The sequence below is a fragment of the Acipenser ruthenus genome, chromosome 14, assembly GCF_902713425.1.
Source record: "Acipenser ruthenus chromosome 14, fAciRut3.2 maternal haplotype, whole genome shotgun sequence".
Taxonomy (NCBI): domain Eukaryota; kingdom Metazoa; phylum Chordata; class Actinopteri; order Acipenseriformes; family Acipenseridae; genus Acipenser; species Acipenser ruthenus.
In genome coordinates this window covers 22,863,317-22,881,224 of record NC_081202.1, presented here as the reverse complement: position 1 = coordinate 22,881,224, position 17,908 = coordinate 22,863,317, and the positions used below count along the sequence as shown (strand labels likewise).

The 17,908-nt window shown below is 36.8% G+C and overlaps 1 protein-coding gene across 3 annotated transcripts; it reads left to right on the top strand.

The window, feature by feature from the left end:
• The first annotated feature begins 88 nt into the window (after positions 1-88).
• On the top strand, positions 89-17,446 carry LOC117419443 (N-acyl-phosphatidylethanolamine-hydrolyzing phospholipase D-like). 3 transcript variants are annotated; one of them, XM_058986132.1, is made up of 5 exons: positions 89-606; positions 6,491-6,821; positions 10,553-11,199; positions 12,486-12,600; positions 15,765-16,200. In XM_058986132.1, exons 1-5 carry the CDS (start codon positions 428-430, stop codon positions 15,828-15,830), a joined length of 1,338 nt encoding a protein of 445 aa, XP_058842115.1. In that variant the 5' UTR covers positions 89-427; the 3' UTR covers positions 15,831-16,200. The 3 variants fall into 3 exon arrangements, with proteins under 3 accessions (XP_058842115.1, XP_033888077.3, XP_033888079.3); XM_034032186.3 differs by lacking the exon at positions 15,765-16,200 and adding an exon at positions 16,214-17,446 and having other exon boundaries at positions 102-606; XM_034032188.3 differs by lacking the exons at positions 89-606; positions 15,765-16,200 and adding exons at positions 4,296-4,432; positions 16,214-17,446.
• Positions 17,447-17,908: the final 462 nt, after the last annotated feature.

Below are 17,908 nucleotides of genomic sequence, written 5' to 3'. Positions count from 1 at the left end.
CCGAACAGTTATGTAATATCGATTAATTTATGCGCACTTACTGTGAATGAAACATTTTCAAATCATTACATTGTGGGTGTATGTGAATTATTTTAATAGAAGACTTTATATTTACAGCACAAGGTTTAAGACGAAAGTGTAGTTAGGAGCTGATTAGATAAAAGAACCGAAACACTGTAAAGCAATACACATAGATTAATTTATTTACTTATAGCAAAGTGGCCTTGTGTGTAGATTGTTACCTTAACAAGATGGCTACGTTTTGCGTACACAGAGCATACCATGTGACTAACTTGTAAGTGTGTAATAGTACAGTAGGCAAGCATAATGTATAAGGCGCTGTATTCCATTTTATATCCCTCTTCGCTTCTGTAAATCAGTAAGGACTTCCTTAATGGTGCTAAAGTTAGTTCAGCTATAGCCAGTTATGGTCAGACACAGGGGGGATATATGGAGTTCGATTGCGGTACTCATACTTTCAATTGATACATCAGTTGTCGGCGTGTGTGGTAAAGTCTTGAAGTATTTGCAGACTTCCTCCAGGTGTTTTTCTGGTACTGCCTGTGCCAAAAAAATCAACATGGAAAAGGAAGAGACCGAAGAAAGGTGAATATCTTATTCATAAAGAAATATAACTGAGTTTGTAACATAAATAGGTGCTAATTTAATGTAGCAGCAGATGATTTCGTTGGTTGATACTGGAGGCAAGTTATATTGTTTGAGATTGCTGTTTAATCAGAAAATACAATTACAGAACTGTATTATTATTATTATTATTATTATTATTATTATTATTATTATTATTATTATGATTATTTTAATGTATTCAAGTCAATAGACGTGTCACTCATGTAATTGTCTTAGATTATTATTTTCGTTTTTTAAGATTCCAAGTTTGGTCTATCTTGTTATGGATTGGTCAATGTAACAGTGTAAGCAGCAAGCAACTGTAACAAATCCTGACATTCTGGGGTACAGAAGTCATTCTTCCCCAGTTCTCTACCTTGCAGATTGTGTCTGCAACAAACAAACAAAAACATGCTACATATGTGAAAAACTGTTGTGAAGTTTTGACTAAACTTGAAAATGTTATAATAACATTTTTTAAATAATAGTCCATTTTCATAAAAAAAGCCACAGAGGTTAAAGCAGATAAAGAGAAGTACATTTGCATGATGAAACCAGTGAGTGGTAAGACAATGCTTTTTGACGGAAGGGAATTATCTATAATATAAAGCAGCCTTCCACTGCACAAACCACAATGCAAAAAATCATATCATGTTACATGTATACAGGTCATTCCTATGAAAACACACACCAGGGCTCAACTTTTCTGAGTCACAGTCTCAGATTCTGAATGTAAATACCAATGGTGTTTCAAACATTTAATATATGACCCTTCCATACATATTTTTACAGATAGAAATGCACTAAAGCTACCACAAGAGCACTATTTTAATTATCTAAACAGTGGCAGTATTTAGATATTCTGCTGTTTTTAGATATTCAGATTTTGTCAAATTAAAATACAGATGTTCCTTCCACTGAAATGTAAAACCTTGAGAAATGTGCATGTGATGCTTTAGTAAAACTGAGGGATATTGCTGGAATTTGAAGCTCACTGGTCATACAGTGTTATGTAGTAAGTAGATTAAGCATGTGTTGAGGGGGCAGTGTACTTACTGTACACTGCAGCAACATTACACTTCAAATGTATTATGAGTTCAGTCAAAGTAATTCAGTCTGCATGCTTAAGATTTTGCAGTCTGAGTTCTGTTCTTTTTGTAATGCTAGTTTTGAATTAGGCAGTGTTAGTAATATTGCTGCCGGACTACATTCCTTTCACGTTAGATTTGTAAAGCCAGCATCAGAATATTATAATTGCTGTTCGCACAGGGCTGGGCCATACCCCCACACATTATCGTGAGGATAAATAATAACCCTGTGTGGAAGCAGTAATAACCTAGCCCCACCATTAACCTTAAATTGTGACTGAACATTACCAATAAGTATGCTGAAACATAATCCAAATAGCCATGGTTCCATCTCTTAGTCTAAATGTTTTAAAGTCCCAGTTTTAGGAATGGTAAAAGGATGCTCAGTAAAAGCAAATGGAATTCATAAGGATTTTATACAATCACAGTTTTGGTGTGTTTCATTCCCCCTTGTGTAATGCAGTGGGTTCTTTCTGTATTGGATCCCTTATAAAAGATTGCTGCGGTACATGTATTAAAGTGTAGTACAGATAAGTAAGGTAAAGTATGGTAAAAACCACAGAGAATCATGATGAATGGTAAGCTTACGCATGGGACACTGCAAAATTACTCAACAAATTTATCATGGGGACCTTTTGTATCGGACACACGCAATATGAAATTTAAATTCAATTTCAAGTTTTTTAAATAGTTTTCCATTACATGACTTTCAAACACATATGCTTTGAGGTAATAACCTTAACAGCAACTGGTTTACATGAATTGCCTTTTGTTGAACAATATTTGTTATCACTTCTTATGTCTATGCATTAGCAGTGCAATATGTCATATTCATAAACAGTGCACATCGATGTAGTACATGAATGGCATTGATGTCATTTAAAGTCATTACATTCTGTATGGAATGAATTATGCATACCTTTTTCAAACTTGCTTCAGGCTTCATGTGTTATTGAAAGTTACAGCCAAGGACATTTCTTTTTCATGATTCTGAATTAGGAAATTGAAGATCTATAAAAAAAAATATGTCATTTGGGGTCCCTGAGTGGCTCACCCAGTTAAAGTGCTGCCTCTGGGAGCGCAGGATGAGTCAGAAAGCTTGGACAGTGCCAGTTCATGTCCAGGCTGTGCAAAGAGGTCGAACTTTGCTGGCGACCCCGAGGGGTGCGTCACATTGGCTCTGATGCTCCTGGGGTGGGGGGTGGGAAACCGGCAGGGATTCCTACTCCTCATCACGCAACAGCGAACCCTACTGGCCAAACACAGAGCAAAAAAGGAGGGCTGGTCTCTGTTCTCCGGGATCGGTAGCCTGTCCACCTCTGCTCTGGATTGCTAAGCCTAAAAGCGATTCTGGCTTTAGGCTTGTGAGATCGGAGGACGCTCACACGCCCTCAGAACGTCTAGGCTGTGTGAGGAGAAAAAACATAATTGGACATTCCAGATTGGGGGAAAAATAATAAATATGTAATTTAATACAAATTTAGTGTGTATTATTTAAAAGTGATCTATAGTATTTGAAAACCTTAAGCTGTTTCATAGTGTTTAGAACATGAAACAAATCATTTAGAAACTACTGATATATATTTTAAGGACTATAACAAGATGTATTATTTGTATTGACTGGTTAACAACCACTGTTATTGAGCCACAGTAATCATAAAAGTATAAGAAAAAATATATACAGGTATTTTGATCTTAAAGACCATAGTGATTCACAGACCACAGCAATAGAAAACTGCCACTGATGCATTGAGCTGTGCTGAATGTTCACTCACTGCACATGTTCACTTACATGCACATGTACTTGCCTTGTGACAGAGGGATTTTTTTATTATTATTATTATTATTATTTAAAGACGTACAGTTTCTGCATATTACCTTTCTAAATTGCACTAACAACAAGAATAAGGATGCTGAGAAAATCTCCAAAACATCCTAAAAATAGTAATTTCATTCAAGCTTTTGGGCATTAAGATCATATAAAACTGGATACACTATATTTCTATTCTATTTTATTGTATAATTCTCATGTTATGATACTGTGAATGTGTAGGTCATAGTAACATATTTGTGTACTTTTTCATGGAAATTTGTCTTGCCAAAGTTGACTCAATTTTGCATTGACAGTTATTATAAATTACCTAATTTTTCACAGCACTGACACACGATTAGTCTCGCAAATTAAGGCAATATCTTGGTAACCCAATTAATCACTACACTGTCACAGGGGTGCTTTTCTATTAGCTCACAGATACATTGGCAAGATGCTTCAGCATGATTATGCTACTAAAAATAGTTATAACATTGAAAAGATAACAAAGAGAAGTTTATCGTGGTTGCGCAGTCGGTGTTTAAAATAGAACAATGCTTCATTGCTTGGAACATAACTCCTTTCGATATACTGGTACTCTACTACATAACAAACTTGTGTTTTTATTTTGGCTGTATCGAAGCAGTATCTCTAAAAAGCACGCTATTTGTCTATTGAAGGTATAGTATTTGAATAAGGTTTGAGTGGGCTCCCATATAAGGCACTGTCACATGTAGCTACAGAAGAACAACGTCAGAGAAAATCGTTTTTTTTTACTTTGTTATAGAATCAGAGGCAAAAAGCAAGAGAGGTCGGTCCGGGCTTGAACAGCTCTTGCAAATTTGATGCAGATAATAATAATACAAAAATCGGAATTATAGTGAGCAGTTGTACATGCAGATTTAAGGTACAGTAAACTTTTTATTTCCACGTTCGTTCGTAGTACAGGCTGTCTGATTTAACGCTGACAACATATTGTCACTTAATCACGATGCACATTGATAAAGTCTCAATTGACCAGATTGTGTTTTTTTCTGAAAAGGGGCGTATTGTTTGCAGCAACACGTTTTGTGTCTGTTTTTATTGAGATTGGATAACAGACTGAAACATATGTATCTTTGTGCATCCTTTAGTTTTGTCAAGGTACATTGTCAAGGTACATTGTTTATATACAATACTTACAAAGTACTTATACTTTTTCGGACTAGTGCAGTGTATCCAGCTTTTAACCAATGACTAAAAACACTTCTGACAAATAGTGACATCGTCAACATCGGATTACTGTATCGGTGAATAGCAGTGCTAACACCAGTTAATGATTAAAAAAAAAAAAAAAAAAAAAAAACCGTCGCCAATAGCCTTGTTTGTTAATGTAGCTAGTACGTTTTTGAGTATATATGTATTTTCTACTTACAGTAAAAACGGAAAAAGCAAAATACCTTTTATTAAACCCCATAGTGATTAATTTTAGCCAATTTACAGGTTTGTCTTTTTTGTTTTTGTTACATTATCATCAGTTACGGTGTCTGCTGTCTGTTGGAAATGTCTTCATTGTTAAATCTTATCTTCATTCCCCACCTGAGCTCTTTCGCACACTTTTTCTTTTTAATAAGCAACATTTAAAGAATAGTTAGTGAATTACGCTTTTAGACAACGCATCAGTCATAATTATTCTATTCCTTTTTATTAAAACAAATTTATAGTGACACAGTACAGTTCTATAACTAAATCAGAAAACTCAATTAGTAGTTTATATTGTATTTATTTTTTTCTTTAGAACAAGGTTAATGTACGATATTTCTCGAAAATACCTATTAACAACAGTAGTTTAGTAAGGGGTAAAACAGGGGTTCTCAAACTCCTGGGGACCCCCTGTGTCTGCTGGTTTTCATTCCAACCAAGCTCTCAATTACTTAACTATATCCTTAATTGAACTAATAATTTGCTTAATTAGACCTTTTCACTTGTTTTCAGCTCTTAAACAGTTGCAGTTCAAGTTACTTATCAAATGTTATAGCTAACTTGAAAGGTTCTCAGCAAATGTCTACAAGTGTCTGGTATGCCTGGTGCCCACCAGGGATTTGAACTCTGGCTTCCTAAATTCATTGTAACCCATGTAAGGGTAGATTGATATCTCCTGCCTTCAGATGCAAAATTGAAAAAAAAGAAAACACCTTCTCATTATTATCTCAGTGGTGCACAATTGTTTCCAGTGCTGCACTTATCCCACCGCTGTTACTAATGCATGCTGTCCAGGTAATCAAAAATAAGATTTCAATTACATAGCAGTTTTTGCGTTATTACAAGATTCAATAATAAAGGCACAGGCTAACTATCTGATGCACTTTATTCATTTCTCTGGCTTGAGTATGTAGTTATTATGGTAAACGGGATAGAGTTTGAATAAAGACACAGACCTGGAATAGCTTAAGATGATATGCAGAATATTTATCATTCCCATACCAGCTGAATACTGTACACAATTTTGCAGATTGTGGCAAATAATTGTCAGCTGGCTCCATAGTATACAAAGTAATTTAAAATATATATATTTTATTCAGAGTTGCCACTTGTTTCGGTGCTATAGATGTACTGTAGTAACACGAGTATACAAAAACACAATTTGTAACTTTTCATACTATACATTTGCTTTAGTGCCATAAATGCGCATCTCAAAACTGATGTTTTTGGTTTTGACTGACCTTGTTTTACTGAATAACAGAAATAATTGACAATGGTTAATTGCTGTTATAGAGGACAATTTACTATGTGTGTGTGTAAGTATAATTATAAAGGGACATTACTATAGTTTATTTATTCCACACTTGTGGCAATGTGCACTGAATAGTATTTATATTTTGGGCAATGTATTTTCAGTTCAGAAAATAAAAAATCAGTTTGCAGCAAAGTTAATCTAGTCCACTGACACAGAAATTAAATTAAATAACAAGTGCTTTGATTGCAGCCCCAGATCCCTATTGGGTGAGATGGAAGAGCAGGTGAAGGAGGAGCAGGCCGGTAGCAGCAGCAGCAGCACAGAGCCAGCCAGAGGGGAGGAGGTGGTGAAGAAGCGTGGGAGCTCCACGCAGGACTCGAGGAGGAGTAGCTCCTCTCGCTCCTCCAGGAAGAGCTTCCGCCTCGACCACAGGCTGGAGGAGGACGTCACTAAGTCCAAGAGGGACAAGCACGGCCGCTTTGTCAACCCCTGGCCCACGTGGAATGTGCCTACCTTGTACAACGTGCTGAAATGGCAGTTCACAGAGAAGGACCACAGCAAAGTTCCCAGCTCTAAAGAGGTACTCTTCATGGTCTTTTAAGTATATTTCCATTCTACCATACTGTGAAATAAGGTCTACCAGTATGTCCCATGTTGTCTCATTGAATGTGTGGCTGGCAGCAGCAATCCATCTTATTTCCTGTCAGGCCAATGAAACATATAGTGAATATTTATATAATATCATTTCTTAAGCATTGTTCTAAATTTACCAGCTGAAGCCTAAAATGCTGAATGTCTAAATGCTATAAACTGTTAATAGAAACATTAGGGACTGGATTTAGTTCCAGAACAATTGTTTAGCAGTTTTATTACAGTTGGGTACAAAGGTGAAAGACAGATAAAGAATAAAGATATTCTCTGACTGAGATTTTGTCAGCTATGATCAAAGAAATATTAGGATAGTCGGTTGGTTGGTTAGATCTGATCTAGCATAACTTGAAAATGTAGACAACCCCCCCTCCCCCCCAGACATTTAAATATTTTTCATTATGTTGTGTATGGTGTTTGTGAAACACTCATTTACTATGTAAGGTTTTTAAACCCAAACATATTTTTCACTACAGTACTTAACGTTTTCAGGACTAAAATTGTATTGGTTTTACAGCTTAATAGTTTTTCAGTTCAATTTAGTGATTTCATGAAAATTGTGCATCAGCTATCAATGTCACCGGCAGAACAGACAGACTTCATTTCCAAACAAAGTGTTTCTATATTTCATTGTGCATTTGTTTTTTCTTGCCACGAAGCTAAGTACATCATATTATGAGAGGTTAATACTGGGTTTTAAAAATGGAGAGATAGGCATCCAGTAGAGACAGGTGTTGCTGATAAAATCTAATGTGAGATTTTGTTTTGCTGCTAGGAGACAGCTTTCAGGAAACATAATTTTGTATAAGCAAAAACGTTGCCTCCCATTACAAAAAGGGTGTGACTGTTGAATAATTTGTATGGCATTGTTTTTAAAACTCAACAGCAATTAAACAGATTCAGTTTCCAGAGCAAATAATGAACTCACAGAGACGTACACTTATCACTAAAACATGTTTGCAGTTCCATTACAAAATGTAATTGTATAAACATGTAACTTCATTTAACTCTGACCTTTTGGCCAGCCTTTTTTTTTCTGTTAATGCAACTGATTGTGCAACATGAGGTTATGAAAGCCAGGAACTGATGATATCGACCTTTCCCCTGATGCAAACAGGAAGGAGGATTGGAACAGATACAATGCCTCTATTGAGCCTGTAAATGGGTCCCTTTGTTTGTGCACAAGGATATATGGATATATTGGAGAAACTAGTGTCAAGTTAATCAAAATGTAAGAAACAGGGAAGTTAATAGGGTCATCAATTTTATAAAGGTACCAGATATGTTTTTTTTTGTTTTTTGGGGTTTTTTTTTTGAGAGATGACATCTGTAAACAGGATAAGATGTCACTTTTGGCCAATACTTCAGTGTGATTGGATGAATTCTGATATGTGATTTATAATTAGGCTTGCTACTATTTTTTTGCCAAATCGACAATTAATATCAGTGTTTATTTTAGAAAGAATTTACCTTTGTTTTTCAATTCAAGCAGAGAATGGGTGAAATCGACCTTTATACTTGAAAAAGTCTAATTTAGCAAAACCCCTTTATCATATTCAAAATGCAACAAAACCATGGTTACCAACATTCTAATTGAAATCATGTTTGGTCACAGCGGAGCTATACCTTGCACAAATTTAAAAGTTGTCTCAAATAAACCTTAGAAAACGCAGCATATAAAAGTGTATTACACAGACTTTTATAGCATACATTTATGAGTAAAAATAATACGCACAGAACAAAACATTAGATAGTTGAACAGAACTAACTTGCACTTATTATTCGGAGTCTGAGCTCCACCCCTCTCCTGCTTCAGCACAGCTGGACTCAGAGTCACTGGAAGGCAAGGCAGACAGGCCTGCTTCATCCTGCAGCAGAGACTTCAGCTGTCGGCCAGGGTATTGTGCACAATATTCATTAAGTGTTTTTCTCTTGCCCAAATCAAACTAGTAACTGTCACCGTATACCTAAAGCAAAAGATTACGTACACCTTAACCCACTAATTTCAAAGTAGGCGCTTTGAATGACAGGCGCTGTAGCTGGCAAATGAAAGTGCACAGTCGGTGCAGGTCTTGATGATTGACAGTCATTTAAACAAATGAGTGCATTCTAGTGCTGCTTCAGTAAACGATGTCTGTCAGAACAGGGTTATGGACCACTGAGATGACTTTCCAAGTAAAAAAAAAAAAATATCACACCTCATTGAAAATCAGACAGCTCTCTCCTTGTAAGACATGGCACCAAGCCCGGCTGTATCAGCAGTGATTGAGTCAAAGCAAAACTCCTCGGTGCTTAGACAATGGATCCTGTTTTCGAAAGATTTTATTCCAAAAGTCTAATATAAGAATTATATGTGCCCCACCGTGCGAGTTGAAAGCCCTTTGAAAGTAGTCCAATTTGTTTCAGGTTTGTAAAAAATCTGTTTCTCCAACTTGGGACTAGGACCTTGACATGCAGGAAAAAAACAGGGCTGACAAATAATTTTACAATCTTGGAAATAATGGTGGTTGCCAGCTTAATTACAAAAACATAATTCATATGTCTGACCTTATTGCAACGTTCGTTTTTACAGTCAATTTCATGGTGTAGATTAATTAGTTAAAACTGTAGTTTTTCATGTATTCAGTGGGGGAAAAAAAACAGAAACGGATGAATCAAGTACTGTAGTTGTTATCATTTGTTATATTCCAGGTGTAGGTCTTCTACAAAGATACTTCTCTTTGGTGCCAGGCTTTCCTGGTAAAATATCTATTACATAAATTCCAGACAGTTGGTTTGCATACAATCAACACAAGCAATTGTCCTGTATGGAACACCTCCAGTCATGTGAATGGCTTGGCTTGGCGCCTAATGATTTAAACTGCTGGAAAATTGCTTTTGCATGCGTTGTTCTGAGCTCTGCTGCGGCCGTGAACTTTTGCTTTCTGCATTCTGAACTTGAAGGCACGCTCTTGTCAATTTATAAACTCATTGTCCGATATTCTTTTGTAAAATATGTAAAACAAAACAATACGTACAGCTTAAAAAACCTTATCTGCCTGAACATGACGTGACATGTACTGTAACAGAAACCTTTCAATACTCCTGCTTTATGATTGCTTTGCTAAACTTGGAAGCTTGTGCTTACAAATTATATTACCAAAAATGTTTTGTCTATCACAAACATAAGGTCAGAGATCTCCAGATTACATCTTGTGTATTTTGCTGTGTATTTAGATGGTAATTGATATGCATGATGTGTAATCATTAATTTTGGGAAGGCTTCCATGAGTGTAGCACTGTGTAATTTGAGCCATAAACAGCCTTAGGTCGATCTTGAGGAGAAAAAATATTGATCCATATAGGAATTAACTGAAGGTGTAAATCAAGATTAGCACTTCTGTTTGCCTTTCAGTTTCAATTGTGTGTTACCTGTGTACTGTATGTTTAATGTACAATTTGTTACAAATAAATAATTGTTGTACCAGAAATGCATAGTGCTGTGAATTATGACACTTGCCACTCAAATGAGTTGTAATTACTTCTACAAAGATTTGCAAAATTCTGATTTCGAATCGCTTGCAAAATGTTGCCTAATTATGTTACTTGCAGATTACATACACCTTCTCTCTCTCTCTCTCTCTCTCTCTCTCTCTCTCTCTCTCTCTCTCTCCCTTTCTCCAGGTGCTTGATAGAGAGCTACCAGTGCAGGAGCCCTACTTCATTCAGAACCCTCAGCTGGCTGGCAAGACAGGTGCAGGGATGAGAGCCACATGGCTGGGACACGCAACTGTCCTGGTAGAGATGGACGATCTGACCTTCCTGACTGACCCCGTATTCAGCCAGCGGGCCTCCCCCTTACACTTTATGGGGCCTAAGCGTTTCCGGGGCCCCCCTTGCTCGGTGGCCCAGCTCCCCAAGATTGACGCCGTGGTCATCAGCCACACCCACTACGACCACCTGGACTCCGGCTCAGTGGCCAGTCTGAATGAGCGCTTTGGCAGTGAGCTGCGCTGGTTTGTGCCCCAGGGCCTCATGGACTGGATGCAGAAGTGCGGCTGTGAGAATGTCATTGAGCTCGACTGGTGGGAGGAGAACTGCATCCCAGGCCACGATGAGGTCACCTTTGTGCTCACCCCAGCACAGCACTGGTGCAAGCGCACTCCCACAGACGATAACAGGGTGCTCTGGGGAAGTTGGTCCGTCCTGGGACCCGGAAACCGCTTCTTCTTCGCTGGGGACACAGGTTACTGTTCAGCCTTTGAGCAGATTGGAAAACGGTTTGGTCCCTTTGACCTGGCAGCTATTCCCATTGGAGCATATGAACCAAGGTGAACAAAAAAAACCTTTTCGTTTTCATTTTTGTAAATGAGGAAATTCAGAATGTTATCTGTTCATAATCGTTTCCAGTTCTGATTGCATTTGGTTTAACAAGTTTACAATTTTTTGGATGGGGTGGTCATTGTTTAACAGAGTTGTGCCCTGGCATAGTCTTTATAACCAGATGACTTATTTGAAGGCTATGAAATGAATAAATAGAAGGGAGATGGTTTGTTCAAATAATAAGCAAAAAAAAAAACTCCTTTACAGTGTAAACTAGATGTGTTTTTGAATTTCTACAGTGGCATACTGCTTGTAGAATGTAACACTGACATAGCAGAGCTACTGTATAACCTTCTGCTTTTGTTCCACATGCTACTCCACACACCACCATTATAATATATAACAAAAGGAGAGTGCGCTGAGATTACATCTCTGCACCGCCATCATTTTTTTTATTTAACTACTGTAACTGATTGCCAACATAAAGCGGAAAGATAATATTATGCATCCAGGAAGTTGTGTAAAAACCACCATAAAAACCATGCTGCTTTAGCAGAAGATGTGCTGTCTTTCTCTGCCTGTCAGACCTGCCATTGAGAGGTACTGTTAGTTGTTTGAATAAGGAGTGTTGCACCTTTAATTTTAAAAACTGGCCTTTTGATTGTACCATGATCACAGTTTTTCAATTCAGTACCAGAAAGTTATGTTCTACTAATCCTGATTCTGCATATTATTTTCTGTACTGGGTATAGCAGACTTCCAAAAAATAAATACCAGTAACCTGCATCTGCAGATTAATTGCAACAACAAACAAAACATATCCTGAGAGGTCCAGTTTTACACCTGGGGAAGCTAGTGTAAGAAGGAAGTCAGTGGCTGAGCAGCATTTAAACCTAGGACATCTTAGCTAGAGCATCTAAATGCAAATCTAGGAATAAGGTATTGTGTTTTCATCCACTATTGTTCCCATTCTTTTCTGACAGATTCTTGTTTGATTCCAAAGCCTCGCTGGTTGGTTAGGTGGGATACCTGGAGTTTCCAATTGCTGTCATTAGTTAACACATGCTTTGCCTCATTTGTTGGGAAATATCAAAACTATACTATAGTACATTTACAGTTTATGACCATTGGCACTTGCTAAGCAGTCAAGATCCAGTAACTAAGAGCTATGTAGCTTGCTAAATTTAGTGCTGTGTAAACTGGCTATCTTAATGTCATCCTAATGTGTAGTTGGTTAGTGTGCAACTGATAGTGTAGCATATGATCACAGTGCTACTTTTCTGTTTTCTGCAAGGTGGTTCATGAAATCCCAGCATGTGGATCCAGAGGAGGCAGTAAGGATTCACATTGATGTCCAGGCAAAATGTTCGCTCGGCATTCACTGGGGAACGTTTGCTTTAGCTTATGAGGTATGTGTATACTGCATTGCCAGGAAACAACCAAATATAACTAGTGTATTAATATGTGAGTGCATATTTTTTGAGATACAGTAATAGATCTTTGTACGACAGATCCCTTTTTACTCAACCATGTTTTTTTTTGTTTTTTTTTAAATATGTGTGTACCTGTGGGAAAAGGAGATGTTGTAATTAGTCAATACTGTGCATCAGCAGTGTTTAGTGTGCTGGGTTGAGTTTGTCTCCTCCCACAGCTGAGGATGGAACCCCAGCACCTGTCTGATCTCTTCAATACATATTCTTACAACCCCCATAAATGCACAAAACATCCCAGAAAACAACATGTTGCATCTCAGAATCTGTCTTTTAAAAATGTAGAAAAATATAGACAAGCCAAGTGAGTGAACTGAAATCTCTAAACGTCACTGGTAATGTGACCTGTTTGTATCTATATAAATTTAACATCCTCAGTGAAGGTGAATATTACATTGTGATCATATATCTCTCAAAACAGAGTAGCATTCTGGCATAGTTTGGCTCACAATAAACTAGAAAAAAAGGCTGTCATGCTGTATTTAAAAGTTAAATGCACATTTTTCCAACCTCACTGGCTGCTACATAAGTTGCTAAGAAAGTGGAAGGTTGACCAGATGTCTGTTTAAAATAAACCTGTGACGTTCAGGCTTGAAATGGGATCTGCCCAAAGATATTTCCAAGAAGCACATTTTGTTTGACGGTTAGTACAGTGAAATTGTGTTGTCATAATGACTTTTGGACAAAAAAGGCTGGTTTATAATAATCCTTTGTTACATAATTGGAATGCAGTAGGAGATTCCTTAAAAAAAAAAAAAAAAAAAACACCTATTAAAAACTGTTAGTATAGTGTGTGTGTGGGTTTGGGCTGTATTTGTTTCCTTGCTCTGTGGGCTGACAGTGCAGGGGGGCTTGGAATGAAGTGCTCTCGAGGTCATTGAGAGGGCAGTCCAGTGAAGTGTCCTCCCTCATAGATTACTGAACAACTCCCACAACAGGGCTTGCATTAAATTAGAAATAGTTATTTCACAACTAGGGGAACATGAAGAATTAATCTAAAATATATTATCAACAATCATTGTTTCATTTGTTTACACACTACCTTTATGACAACCACACAGGTCTCTTCACCAGGACAGCCTCTATCTGACAGGTTGCACTCTCAAAAAACCACGGTGATTCTATATTTTAAAAAGTTCTTATAAGTTTATTCCATTAAAAGCAAATAACATGTCTTTGTCAGGTTCTCAATTGCCGAAACGCGTTGTTTGCTGTGTTCTTTTTGTTTGCTTTTAATGGAATACACTTGTAAGAACTTTTTAAAATATAAAATCACAGTGGTCCTGTCCTGTCTTGGTGGACATAACTTAAAAACTGGAAGAAGCAATCGTGAGTCCATATAGACTTCTTTCTTTTCTATATACCGTAGCCTTATCGTCAACACCTCGCCGAGGCTAAACATTGGAGTGCACAAGATGCCTTTCTTTGTAATATATATATATATTTTTTATACACACACATACATACTGTAGTGCACATGAGGGGCAGCAGTGTGGAGTAGTGCTTAGGGCTCTGGACTTTTGACTGGAGGGTTGTGGGTTCAATCCCAGGTGGAGGACACTGCTGCTGTACCCTTGAGCAAGGTACTTTACCTAGATTGCTCCAGTAAAAATCCAACTGTATAAATGGGTAATTGTATGTAAAAAAAATAAAAAAAATAATGTGATATCTGTATAATGTGAAATAATGTATAATGTGATATCTTGTAACAATTTTAAGTCGCCCTGGATAAGGGTGTCTGCTAAGAAATAAATAATAATAACATGAGGCATACTAAGGACCTGCAGCAGTGTTGATATAGAGGTTTCCGCAGGTTATCCAACAACAGAAACAGCTATGCAATGTCAGTGTCACAGGATAAATAGTTACTGAGTTATGAGTCCCCAAAATGTCAGGCCAGAAATGGCATCTCTTTAGCACCCCATAACTAAAAAGAGATTCCGATACACACTTGTGCTTTTAGTATGTCATGAATATACCGTATTAAATATAGTTCAAATTAAAAACACAATAGCTACAAACTCATTTTCTTCCCCAAATCACCAATTCCACAGTTAAATAGATGCATTAACGTTTTCCCTCTTGAGTTCTATACTTTATATACCTCAAATTGCAAAATGGAAAATACCAAACAAGCAAAGAACGAAACAGAAAAGAACAGACAGCTTCTTCGGTCTTTGAGTAAAGCGATATAATCAAATTGAGAAATGTGCTCAAAGCAAATGCACAGTTCCGGAACAGCTTTTGAAGATGCTGCTCAATCTGCGAATAGCAATCAATTGCAGGGTGTTAAAAATGCAATTTGATTTTATCGCTTTACTCAAAGACCAAAAAAACTGTCTGTTCTTTTCTGTTTCTTTCTTTGCTTGTTTAATATTTTCAATTTTGCAATTTGTTCGTTCTTTGATCTCGATAAGCAAACCACATTTTATACCTCATTATTATTATTAGTTATTTATTTATTTATTTAATTTTGATCACAGGAATACAGTTGCCCTGGAAAAAGGCAGACAGTTAATTAATGACCCAATTCATACAATAATGCCAGCTATAGCTTGATCCAATTAGAAACATTTTTTTTACAGGATTGTTCATCAAATTTTGTTGAACAACAAACGGAAAACTGCTCACAGGAGTCTGATTGTTGTTAAATAGAGGGAGAGTCTGTTTGTCTAGATTTCACATTTTGAATTTAAAACACTATTTCTTCCTTATTCAGAGGTGTGTTCTTTTAGACCTGGGTTGTTTTGTTTGATTATTATAATACATCAAACCCTTTTTGTGAGTTTAAAATTACACAGCAAAGTGTAAAGCGATATCACAGGAAACACACCGGAAATTGTTATCTGTCTTCCAAAGCTGTGAACCCCTCCCCTGCACTGGTTTTAATAGAACATTTAATACAGATTGCCAAAGAGATTAAAAAAAATGTGTGGATGAAAGTCATCTCTATCTATAACATTGTAATGTAGATAGTCAAGTGTGGGCTTGTAGCATGTTTTTGTCCTGTTATGTTTGAACAAATAGCAGCTAGGTGATTAACACGCCAGCCTGGTCTTATTGTCTCCTGTTTTTGCTTACAGGTGCAGTATTGCATTCAGGCTTCAAAAGCAGATTCAGCAGCTTTCAGAAACCTCATTCACCAATAGTTGTTATATACAAGGAAGGGGAGAATGGCACTAAACGACTAACAACAACAAATTAAAACCTAAAGAAAGACCTGTACAGTGTGCAAGCAGTTACATTAACATTGTCATTTTTATCTTTCTGTTTTATTGTCAGTAGAATAGAACCATCCGTGCTGGTCCAATCACAAGAAGTACAACAGTTGTTTTTTTTGCTGATACTTTTTGATGTGATCAGTTGAGCCTTTAAATAATGCAAAATAAGTAGTGGAGGGGATAATCCTTTCAAATCCTAAACAGCACTACATTCCTCACATAACTAGGGGGTTTATGTTTAAAATGTGCTAATGTGCTAATGCACTGTATTTCGCCAGGGTTTTAAAAATTGCCTTTTTTTTCTTTTTTAGTTTTACTTGGATCCACCTGTTAAACTTAAAGAAGCCATGGATAGATACGGACTGAACCAGGACAAATTCTTTGTTTTAAAGCATGGAGAATCTAAAGATTTGAATGTTGAGGAAGACGCGTTTGAGTGAAGAGATGGCACTTCCTAGATCTAGAAGTAACATGAATAGTTTTTAAAACTATCTTCACATTTTTACTGTTGAGAAAGGAGAAAGTCAATAGTAACATTTAATACAAATATAAAAAATCAAGGACAATACAAAATGTGTTTTTGAATTCAGCTGATGTTCAAAGACAATGTTAAACAGATGTGTACTGTACTTTGCCATATATTTGCTACATGTTTGCTAACAAGTTTTGGACACTTCTCCTTCATATTGATTGCATCAGATTGTGAGTGAAAATTGCTGTAAGTTGGGGTGGGGTGAGGAATGAACCAAGAGCAGTGCAATACAAATGATTTTTACCTTGATCTTTGTAGTTCAGGAATGTCAGTATGCTGATTCTTTGATACTAAATGTTGTTGTAACTCCTAATGAAGCAGCACAAATAAATTTTCTTTGTGCCCTGTATATGTAAAGAACAGCTAATTTAGAAAAACAGAAATGGGTTTAAAACATTAACCCTTTGCGGTCCTATGTCGGACCTGGCCCGACATTGCAATTATTCCTATCAGGTCCATTGTCGGACCCTGTCCGACATCATCAAAAAAACGCAAAAAACGGGTTTCTAGTCGTTTTTTCTCCGGAAAAAGCTGAGAAAACCATTCAGTGGCCGAGTGGGAGCGACAGGAGCCGAGACAAGCCGAAAAAAACAAAAATAAAACAAAGGGTGTATCTCATGAATAGTCATACTTGCCCCTGGCATCAGATAACGGGGCGGTCATAAGGAAACAAGCTGGCTGATACTGCATCAGCGCACAGAGAACATCACGGACATTTGCAGAGCTTTTTTGAGATGTTATAGTAATAAAATAATGACTTGGATCGCATTATTGAGGAGTTTGGTGATAAAACGAGTGATCAGGAGATGATTGAGTTAGTGATTGCCAGTCCTGTATTTCCAATGCAAAAGATGTAAAATGCAGGTCAGTTTTACTGCAAATTGTCAACAGTGTATTTTTGGAGTTAACATGATGTGGTAATCGTATAAACCTTGATTTTGCCTGTATTCACAACTGCTCTTTTTCACGTGCATATCTTTTCTCATAGGCCAAATAAATGTCAAATCTGAAAGACGAGATTTCTTAATATGTACTGTTGAGAGTTTAACTAAAATAATACCAATGCATTGCACAAGTAAAAAGCTCATGTATTTGTAGATGATATTGCCCTATTCACAAAGCTTTCTGAAAACTTTCTTGAACTGGAAATATTGCTGATCTGCACCTGCCATGGAGCTCTTATTATTAGGTCTTGGTACCTCCTTTCATCAATGCATACCAATATTCATACAATTATGAGAATGATATGCCCTAAAGGAGGTGTGTCAATGGATTTTGGCTTTGAAAACTTGATGAAAAATAAGTCTGATTATTCTCATGATATAAAACAAAGTGGAGTTTGAGGAGCTTCTGTACCCTCACATATAAGGTAAAATGTTATTTGTAAAAAAAAGAAAAAGTTAATTTTGGACAAAAGGTTTTTAAAACATTTCACATAGAGCACCACCTTCTATCCAAATTACAATTACACTGC

Excerpts from the sequence above, each read along its gene's own strand:
- LOC117419443 (XM_034032186.3), top strand. The coding sequence starts at position 428 with ATGGTCAGACACAGGGGGGATATATGGAGTTCGATTGCGGTACTCATA. Across the intron at positions 11,200-12,485 it reads ATTGGAGCATATGAACCAAG|GTGGTTCATGAAATCCCAGC; the intron begins GTGAACAAAAAA and ends GTTTTCTGCAAG. Across the intron at positions 12,601-16,213 it reads CGTTTGCTTTAGCTTATGAG|TTTTACTTGGATCCACCTGT; the intron begins GTATGTGTATAC and ends TTTCTTTTTTAG.